The following is a 9,661-nucleotide window of genomic DNA, read 5'->3' as shown; positions in this document are numbered from 1 at the left end:
TATATGATGGAGAGGATCTAGGATCACTGATGAGGGTCCACACAAACATCAATCCCACCTGTTTTGATCACACCAAATTGGAAACCTGTCAGGAGGAAGGAAAGACATATTGGATTACTAGAAATACTGCCTCATTTACGCAACGTCTGCTTGGAGAATGCCCTGTAGGAGAATCCTGGCTCTGCTTTGAACAGGAGGGACTGAATTATGTAATAAAGGAAAAACAATTGAGGATAAAGAAAGGTGATCTGGATGAAACATGAGGTAAGAACCTATTCATTGACCTGATGGAGAGAATCAGCAGAGAGTTAAACTTAACCAATTGTTGGGTATGTGGGAACACCCAGATGTCAGATATTTGGCCCTGGGAAGGGATCAGCTTGGCACCTTTAGACATTCTAAGGTGGAAAATAACTGAGCAGAAACCCCAGACAGGGAACAGGGGACGAGAACAATGGGATCTGAAAACAAGAGTGATTGGGGAAGAATGCATTAAAAGGACAGGAAAAAGATACAAAACCCCTGTGGGAAAAATGGCCTGCAAAAGATACCTGACGGTGAAAGACTCAGGTAGCAGGTGGATCCCCCAAGAACCAAACAGGTATTGGGCCACTGGGAGAAAGGAAAGGGGGTGTATTTATCATGAGGGGTACAAACTGCATGAGTGTGCAGAAAAAGGAATAAACCCTTTTTGGGGGTTAAGAGAACTCTCAAAATACTGGGAACATCCTACAGACACACAGGACACTTTCTGGAAGGCCCCTGAGTATTTATTTTGGATTTGTGGGAGCACTGCCTATACCCACCTCCCAGGGGACTGGGCAGGAAGCTGCACAATAGGGATAATAAAGCCTGCTTTTTTCCTCCTACCTAAGAAATCAGGGTCATACTTGGGAGTCCCCTTGTATGATAACTTAAAAAAAAGGCAGTCGAAAGAGGAGGCATGTAATAAACCTAGGAAGCAATCAGAAATGGAAGGGGAAGATCTGGACCCCTGAAGAAATAATTAAGACATATGGACCGGCCATGTGGGCCCAGGATGGATCCTGGGGGTATCGTACCCCAGTCTATATGTTAAATTGAATCATCCATCTCCAGGCAGTATTAGAAGTGGTGTCAAACAGAACTGCCCTTGCTTTAGACCACATCAGCACACAATTGGCACAAACCAGGGCTGTAGTCTATCAGATTCGGCTGGCGGTGGACTACCTATTGGCAGATGAAGGAGGCATTTGTGGAAAGTTTAATTCCTCTGAATGTTGCCTGGAGATAGATGATAAGAGTGAGGTAATCAAAAACATCTCAAAAGAAATACGAAAGGTGGCTTATGTGGGCACCCAGGAATGGACTCCTCTGGTGAACTCAGACTGGTGGAATGACCTTTGGTCCTTCAAGGGAGAGTGGTGAAAAAAAGTAGTCTTTATTGCTGTCTGTGCATTTGCAAGTTTCTTGTTCCTACCCTGTTTACTCCCCTGTCTAATCAAGACAGTGACTACCACAGTACAATCAAGCATCCAGATCCCTGAAATAAAAGATAAGAAGCAGGCCAGGATCATGTTAATGGAAACTCAAAGTCAGGATCGAGAGCACAAAACTGCCAGGGAAATATATGAGCAATATCGAGAATTAAGAGATAAATATTCCCAAGAGCCAGAAGTTAATGGTTGATGCGGGCTAGAGCCCGATCAAAATATAAGAGGGGGGATATTGTTAAGAATAATATGTTACAGTTGCTGTTTGTAAACTCCTTACTTACCTTGTACCCCTGTCCCAGGTTTACTTACCTTGTACCCCTGTCGCAAATTGCTGTACCCCATATTTCTTGTTCCTTGTTCAGCCAGGCCCTGCCCCCTCTCCCAAGTTGCTGAACCCTGTGTTTCTTGTTTGTGTTCAGCCAGGCACTGCCCCCACTGCTCCTAGACTCCCACATGGCAACACTGTACCCTGCCCCGAGTTGCTGTACCGTCCTGAGGAGGAAGATGACATAAGGACTTTTATGCAAACAAGAGAGACCAGAGACTTATGGGATGCACCCAGACTGGAAAAAACCCCGAAACAACGAGCCACGCAAAAGGGAAGGAATAAAACCAGCACCATCTAACAAGGAAGACCCAGAGGAGTCCCCTGACTTCTTTCCAGAGGCCGACGTAACCTCGAGGAGACTCGACTGGGATGACAGCCTAGACTACGAGCCCTAAAGAATTAGTCTTCCCTGGGACTCCCATGAGGAAGGAAGGTCCAGCTCTGCCCTAGTGACAAAGCAGCACGGATCCTCCTCTTCTGCGGTGTCCAGTGGGAGCAGTGGTGGTGTGCGCGACCCCTCGGGCCCCCACCGCAGAGCTGTGCTGCTTAATAAAGGCCTTTTTAAAAGGAGCTGTTCTCCTAGCCCATTCATAAGAAAGCCAAGAGAAGCTGCAGCTGGGGGCACATCTTGAGACAGGAGCTGCACCTTGTTCTCCAGGACAGGTTTTTAGAAAGAAAAGACAGGATTGTAAAGATTCTGGGAAAACTGAAACAACTTTTTTTAAGAAATGAAAATAAAATCAAAAGAAATGACCAATATGTTTTTCTCTATTTATTTTTATGTTTCCCTTTTCCATCTTGCACTAGTTCTCCATCCCATTCATTCCAAATGGATCTCACCTCTAAGATCTGAGACTTGGCAAGTTTTAGACACTGCAAAATACCATGAGCTACACCCAGTTTGCCTTCCCCTGTTTTTCTTGGAGAGCAATGCTGGAGACACAAGTGCAGTGCTTGGGTCAGGTACAAATTCTGCATTCAGGGAATGTGCTCGGACAGTGTCTGACGCTCAGCAGGGACAAGGCACAGCAGCAGCCAAGGGCATTGCTGTGCCCCTGTGCAGGAATCAAGACTCTGGCTCTTGGCTCAACACGGCAAAGTTCCCGTGTTTGGCCAGGCTCAGGGGCTGCCCGGGGAGCGCGGGGCTCGGCGCGGGGCCGAGCGGGCAACGGACAAACGGCCCCGGGGACAAACGGCCCCGGTGCTTCAGTTGCAGCGGCAGCAGCAGTAGCGGCAACAAGACAGAAAGCAGCGAAAGAAGCCACGTTATCCACGCCCTCTATCTTCTCCTCTCCCTCTCCCACTGTTCCACCCTCTCGCGGTCCCTCACCCATTCCCGATCTCCTTTTCCCTGTGTCCCCCTCCTCTCCCAGTTCCCCTCTCCCCTTGCCCGCCCGGGACATGCCCCCGGCCCGCCCCTGGCCCCGGCCCCGGCCCCGGCGCCGGCCCCGGGCGTCCCGCCTCGCTCTCGCCTCCGCCCGGCTCTGGCCGAGCTGGCGCTGGCGCTTCTGGGCGGGCCTCAGTGCCTGGGGCTGGGGCGGTATCGCCGCCCTTTGGCTCCGCCTGCTCCGAGCCCTGCCCCGGCCCTGGCCCTGGTCCCGGCCCTGGTCCCGGCTCCTCCCGGGGCCCGCGGAGGACACAGGCGGTGCAGCCGTTGCCGCCGCCTCCGCTGCGGCTTCCCCGGCCCGAGCTCCGCCGCTCGGCAGCGCGGCCGCTGGCCCCGAGCCGCCGCTGTCGCGTTCCAAGGAGCGGACGCCTGCGGATGCTCGGCCCGGAGAGGTCGGGGAGCGCTCGGGGGCCGTTCCTGGCCCCGGGCCGAGCGCTGACGGCCGCGTCTCGCCCCCAGGGAATGCGCACAAGGGCCCGAAGGAGCGGTACCGAGTGGGTTCGTTGCTCGGCCGTGGCGGATTCGGCAGCGTCTTCGCAGCCACGAGGCTCTCGGACGGTGCCCCGGTGAGCAGAGGGGCCGGCGGCGGGCGGAGGAAGAAGAGGAGGAGGAGGAGGGGGCGGAGGAGAAGGCGGGGGCGCTGCGGGGTGGGCATCAAGCTCAACTTTCTGCTGCCCCTTGCTCGCAGGTGGCCATGAAATGCGTGCCGCGGGATCGCATCCGGCACTGGGGCGAGCTGGTGAGTGAGCGGGGCCAGCGGCAGAAGCCGGGGCGTGCCGGGCGGGGATGAGCCGGGGCCCGGCAGGGTGGGAGCCACCAGGACATCTGGAGGGAGAGCGGGCGTGGGGCCAGCGGAGGGCACAGAGCATCCCGGGCTGGCTGAGGGCTCCCCGAGCCCTGGCACGGGCTCAGCCCCACTGACGGCACCGTGCTCCTCCCGCAGCCCGACGGCACCAGCGCACCACTGGAGACAGTGCTGCTGGACAAGGTGTCCACAGGCTTCTCCGGTGTGGTGCACCTCCTGGAGTGGTTTGAGCTCCCAAACAACATCGTGATGGTGCTGGAGCGCCCAGAGCGGTGTCAGGACCTTCGGCATTTCATTCGGGCACGGAGGTTCCTGACCGAGGAAGAGGCGCGGGAGCTTTTCCGGCAGGTGCTGGAGGCCGTGCAGCACTGCACCAGCTGCGGGGTCCTGCACAGAGACATAAAACCGGAGAACATCCTGGTTGACCTGGACACCGGGCAGGCAAAATTGATTGACTTCGGCTGTGGCACCTACCTGCAGGACACAGCCTACACTCAATTTGCAGGTGAGCCCACCCAGGAGTAGGCTCCCGGTCCCGGCATCTCCTGGCCCAACATCTCCTGGCCCAACATCTCAGGGCCCAACCAGGGTGTGGCAGCAGGGATTCTCCCAGGATTGGGGCAGGGGCTGGGGCAGCCAGCCTGACAAAATCCCCTGTGGGTGGGGGTAGCAGAGAGGGAGAGCCAGGACCTGTGCACCAGCTGGTTTGGTGTGCAGGTGAGAATGGGCTTGGACTGCTGTGCTTCCCTGCTTTGCCTTGGTTCATAATATTTTTTGGGCAATGCCAGCAGGGAGGATGTGGGTATGGTTTTTCCCCAGCACTGTGAGCGGGTTTTTCCTTTGTGTGCCATGGTCGGGCCTTGCCAGGGTTTCTGCTGCCATCTTCCAGCACCAGTGCCTTCTTTTCCAACCCTGGGTTTGTACACAAGTCCCAGGTGCTGGCAAGAGGGCAGCAGGTCACCCCGTGTGCCACTGGGGCAGCCCCACATGCCCAGGGATGCTGGGCTCAGGCTCTGGGAGCAGCAGCATCCCCCTGCTGAGCTCCATCCGTATTCCATAGGAACACGATCATACAGACCCCCGGAATGGACCAACTTCAGGTGGTACTATGGCGAGGCAGCAACCGTCTGGACCCTGGGCATCCTGCTGCATGAGATGGTCTGCGGGAAGCACCCTTTCAGGAGGGGCTGGAACATCAGCTGGGGCCAGCTCCCGCTGCCACAACGGCTCTCCCAAGGTGGATTCTCATCTCTGGGCACGGGGGGAACACCAGTGTTGGGAGACAGCAGCGGGCTCGTGAGCATCCCGCTCTGGCAGCTGCTGAGGAGGTGGCACATGTCCTGCTCTCCTGCTCTCCTCCAAAACAGAGAATTGATGGGAAAGTTTAGGCCCAGCTCTGGGCACATCCAGCGTGGCCTGGGCACGGGTATAGTGAGGCAAAGCAGACAGGAGCCTTCTCCAACTGACCAGTGGTTTGTGGTTTCTCTCCCCAGATTGCCAAGTTCTGATCAGGCGGTGTTTATCCCTGCACTACTTGGACAGGCCCTCATTAGAAGACCTGTTCTGTGATCCCTGGATGCAGGATATTCATCAGCCATAGAAGAAGGGAGAGAGCCACGGGCACAGTGATGCAGGGACCTGGTAAGTTACAGCTCCACACATACCCTGGCAATCAGAAGCAAAGAAACCCAGACTTCTTTGTCCTGCCTGTGTCACTGCACAGGGCTCATCGAGTGAGAACACGCAGCCCTTGTGCTGGAGCTGAGCTGCTCTGCCCAGCACTGGTGGCCGCCATCTGAGCTGGTTTTGCTTGTCCTGGTTCAGTGACAGCCGGGCCCTGGGCAGAACCCTGACAGCCTGGTGTCACCCCAGGGAAGAAGGAGCCCCTGGAGAAGCTGCACCAGGTGGGGCTGCTGCTGCTGCTGCTGCTGGGGACATGGAGGACAACAGCAAGGATGACAACCTCTTCCTCCACCTGGCCAGCGGCAGCTGGCGATGATGGACTTTGATTCTGGCACCTTCTTGAAAGCCAGGCTCCACAGAGAATTTTCAAGTAAGTCCAGACCCAGGGGGATGCTCCCAGATTTGTGCATTGGCTGGGAACCAAAGGTTTCCCCTTTGCTGGGGTGGATGCAACTGATTCTTCAGTGGCTGCCCAGCTGGTTTTTGGCAGGGCTGGGGGTGTGGGCTGGGGTGGTTACGAAATGGGAGTGGGCTCCTGGTCCTGCCAACAGCCCCCAGCACCCTCCGTGCCCCAGGCTGGGGCTGGGGCAGCCAGCCCAACACAAACAAACCCCCATGGCAGGAGCACAGGTGGGACTCCAGAACCTGAGCACGGCTGCTTTGCTGTGCAGGCAAGGAAGGGCTTGGGCTGCTCCACTCCCCTGCTTTGCTTTGGGATCACCGTGATTTTGGGGGACAGTGCAGGGGGGAAGGGAGAAAGCATGGGCTTCCCTCACCCGTGGGTGGGTTTTTCCCTAGAATGTAGGGGTTGTGCCTTCCTCAAACTCCTGACAGACATAAGATTTTTTACCTTTTTTCTTCTTTCCCCTTTTTGTCTATAACCTATTTTCATTAATTTGTTGTTTGTTTTTCTAAAGGAAGAATTCTAGGTGGGGTCCAGTCTGGATCGGGAAGTGCTTGGGACCAGCTGTGGTGTGGATGGGCCGTGCCCTTGGAGAAGGCTGAGGACATCGTTTGGGACCAGCTTTTCTTCTGGCAGCAGATGGTGTGAGGTGGGTCCTCATCTCCTTGGCATGGGTGGGACAAGAGCTTTTGGGAGATGGCAGCGGGCACAGGAGCATCCCGCTCTGGGCAGCTGCTGAGGGGCTGGATCTGCCGTGGCTGGCTGCAGGCTGGGCACATGTCCTGCCCTCCTGCTCTGCTCCCAAAGGCAGCAGTGATGGGCAGCTTTGGGCTCAGCACTGAGCACGGCCAGCATGGCCTGGGCACCGTGGCTGGCTGGGACAAGGGGACAGGAGCCTTGAGCTGACGGGCGGTTTCTGGTTTCTCTCCTTGCAGCCGGGCTCTGCGGATGCTGAGGCTGCTCTGGGCTCTGCCAGGGCTCTGCTGGGCTCAGCACCGGGCCGGGATCAGCCAAAGAAGAAACGATGTGACCTCCAGCAGAGACTTGAGCATTTTGGCAATGCAGCTCAAGTCTGCAGAGTGTCCACCTCCAAAGGAAAACATGACACCCCCCCCAAAATTAAACTTGTTCCATAACTTCTGAAATGAAATCAATCTGGGATGACCCCAAATGTCATTCTTCAGCTTTCTCAAGCTGTAGCTCAGCCCTTCTCTGAACAGTTCTCTCCCCCACCTGCCTTTTACTACACAACTGCTCCCTCCTTTCCCCCAGTGATTTCCCAGCCCATCACAATCTCCATCACACTGCAGCCTTCCTTGATGCCCCTCACCACGAGGAAGGCCAAGCCCCAGGCTCAGGAATTCATCCTGTCACTGGCTGAAGAGCAGCAATGTCTGTCAGTGACAGGGGCCCTTGGATGTCTCTGAATTCATGGACAGAAGGGTCTGTCAGTGCCAGGGGCTCTTGGATGTCTCTGTATCCATGGACAGAAGGTCTGTCCTTACAAAGGTTTCCATAATATCTTTGTACCCATGAGTATGGAATGAACACAGAGGGTGAAAGTGTCAGTCACGTTGTTTGCACACTCCTTCCTTTCCATACAAGACACATCCATGCACACCCCCATGTATAGCTATATTAAAAGGATAGGGATGGATAGAGATTTCCCACAGAGCTCTAACTTTGGCATAACTCACCTTGTAAGCCATGGCCAGGGGATTTTTTTCCCCAGCTCTGTGTGAGTAGGTGTCCAAGAACTGAAGGGAACAGCATTTAGAAACAGTTTCAGGATTTCTAGACAGTAAAGGGAGCTGACAACCATCCACATAACTCACCATATTCGTCAGGATGGGCTGCTGGTTCTTTAGGAATATGGCACAATGGAGACACGAGACTTGGGATAATCCCAGCTCTCTGTGGATCTGTGCAAAGGTGGAGCAGCAGAAACACCTTGTGTCTTCTTTGGGGACACAAGGTCCAAGGAGCTGGGCTGGTGGCAGAGTGTGACCTGGGCTGGTGGCAGGTGAAGTCCCATTTCATGACATCCTGGAGTGGCACAGGACAAAGCTGCAAGCACCCACAGCCCCACTGAGGAAGTCCTTGGAGTGCTGCACATCACATAGGAAAAGCTGCATTCACTCAGTCCATTGGGATTTATCATTTCCATTTGCAACGCTTTAGGTCCAAGTTTCAAACTGCAAAATTTTGACACTCAAGACACAGTCATGAAGAACATGTATTTCCTATTCCTTTAACTGCAGTGTAAAATATCTTAACATTGGAAAACATCCATCAAATCTGTAAAGGAAGGCAGCTAATGGATCCTTTCCAGTAGCACATGTACAAACTAAGGAACTAAAATCAAAGCTGAGTTCTCTTTTTGAAAGGATCAGTTACTTCTTTCTTACTCCAGAGTTATAGAAGATTTTTCACTACACATTTGCGAGTTATTTTTATCTTTCATATTTTTTTGTGTTTGTTTGTTTGTTTGCTTGTTTGTTTGTTTGTTTGTTTTTCTACAGAAAACATGTCCTGGAAAAGGCATGCCCTTTGCTCCTGGTTCCCGTGTGGAGCAGCTCCCTTCGCGCTGGCTGAGCTGCTCAGGCAGAGCCCGGCAGCTCCCCGCCCTGCAGGGCTGAGGCTTTTCCCCGTTGCTGGGCACAGACTGATGGAGCAGCAGTGCTGAACACGGGCACACGCAGAGGGGCCAGAGCAGCTGCCTTTGTCCACCTGGAGCTCCAAGGCCAAACTCTGAGCAGGCATGGCTGGAAGAGACTCGCAGGCTCTTGTCAGCTCTGTCTGTGGCTAACAAGGCTTGCTGGGGTCCTTTTCCCTTCGGCTGGAGAGGAGCCAGGTCCCAGTCCCTGAGGGGCACCCAGGCTCCTGGCTGGAATTGGTGTGGAAGTCCCTCAGTGTCACATCAGCCTTCACATGGAGCCCCGTGGATCAGCGTATTTCCCCAAGGGGCCGTTGGGGCAAACAGGAAGATTTGGTCTGGCAGCATCTGTAAAACAATATCCCATCCCATGGACTTGTTCTGGCAAAGAACACTTGGCTGCAGGGACATATCCCCATTGTTCCTGCCCAGGTCTCAGGATTCAAACCGTGATGTCTTTGCCCAGAGCTGTTCCTTCAGCTGGCTCAGGAGGGCCATTTGGACCTCTGGACACACATTCTGGCCCAATTATTAGGACTGGTGCATCCAAACATTTTATCTCTACAGTCAGTGCTGACTGGAGGTGGATGACCTTTTTCCACAATCATTTTTAAACTGTAATATCAATATTTGTGCTACCCTGTCATGGGGTTGAATAATCCAATCTTGTTCATTTTTTTTACAGAATTATTTTAATTTCTCCTTGATGATCTGCATCAATTCCTCTTCCCATGACATGAACCCTCCGCAAGGCCAAGCTCCAGTGAGCAGTTACCAAACCAAAGTGTCCAAGAGGAATGTGAATTCCTGTTTCAGTATTGTTAACTCTCATTTGCTTCTGATTTCTCCTAATGAATTCCAGTGCATGAAGGTCCAGCCCTGCAGCCTCTGGGGTGGCCCTGGCAGGGGCCATCACAGCCAGAA

General features: G+C 54.1%; 1 protein-coding gene across 3 annotated transcripts; it reads left to right on the top strand.

Annotated features, from left to right (window-relative positions):
* Positions 1 to 2,608: 2,608 nt before the first annotated feature.
* LOC147645432 (serine/threonine-protein kinase pim-1-like) lies at positions 2,609 to 7,235 on the top strand. Of its 3 annotated transcripts, none has more exons than XM_086874625.1 (8): positions 2,609 to 3,756; positions 3,879 to 3,929; positions 4,134 to 4,500; positions 5,056 to 5,232; positions 5,489 to 5,636; positions 5,820 to 6,048; positions 6,596 to 6,730; positions 7,017 to 7,235. In XM_086874625.1, exons 1-5 carry the CDS (start codon positions 2,689 to 2,691, stop codon positions 5,593 to 5,595), a joined length of 1,770 nt encoding a protein of 589 aa, XP_086730751.1. In that variant the 5' UTR covers positions 2,609 to 2,688; the 3' UTR covers positions 5,596 to 5,636; positions 5,820 to 6,048; positions 6,596 to 6,730; positions 7,017 to 7,235. The 3 variants fall into 3 exon arrangements, with proteins under 3 accessions (XP_086730751.1, XP_086730755.1, XP_086730754.1); XM_086874629.1 differs by having other exon boundaries at positions 2,979 to 3,756; positions 5,868 to 6,048; XM_086874628.1 differs by having other exon boundaries at positions 2,986 to 3,756; positions 5,719 to 6,048.
* The last annotated feature ends 2,426 nt before the right edge of the window (positions 7,236 to 9,661 follow it).

The sequence above is a fragment of the Cyanistes caeruleus genome, unplaced genomic scaffold (assembly GCF_971803275.1).
Source record: "Cyanistes caeruleus unplaced genomic scaffold, bCyaCae1.hap1.1 HAP1_SCAFFOLD_330, whole genome shotgun sequence".
Taxonomy (NCBI): Eukaryota; Metazoa; Chordata; class Aves; order Passeriformes; family Paridae; genus Cyanistes; species Cyanistes caeruleus.
The sequence above is the reverse complement of the archived record's forward strand: the minus strand, read 5'-3'. Positions and strand labels throughout refer to the sequence as shown.

Coding starts and splice junctions, on each gene's coding strand:
- LOC147645432 (XM_086874625.1), top strand. CDS start 2,689: ATGAGCTACACCCAGTTTGCCTTCCCCTGTTTTTCTTGGAGAGCAATG. Junction 3,757..3,878: donor GGCTCTCGGACGGTGCCCCG/GTGAGCAGAGGG, acceptor CCTTGCTCGCAG/GTGGCCATGAAATGCGTGCC. Junction 5,233..5,488: donor GCCACAACGGCTCTCCCAAG/GTGGATTCTCAT, acceptor TTCTCTCCCCAG/ATTGCCAAGTTCTGATCAGG.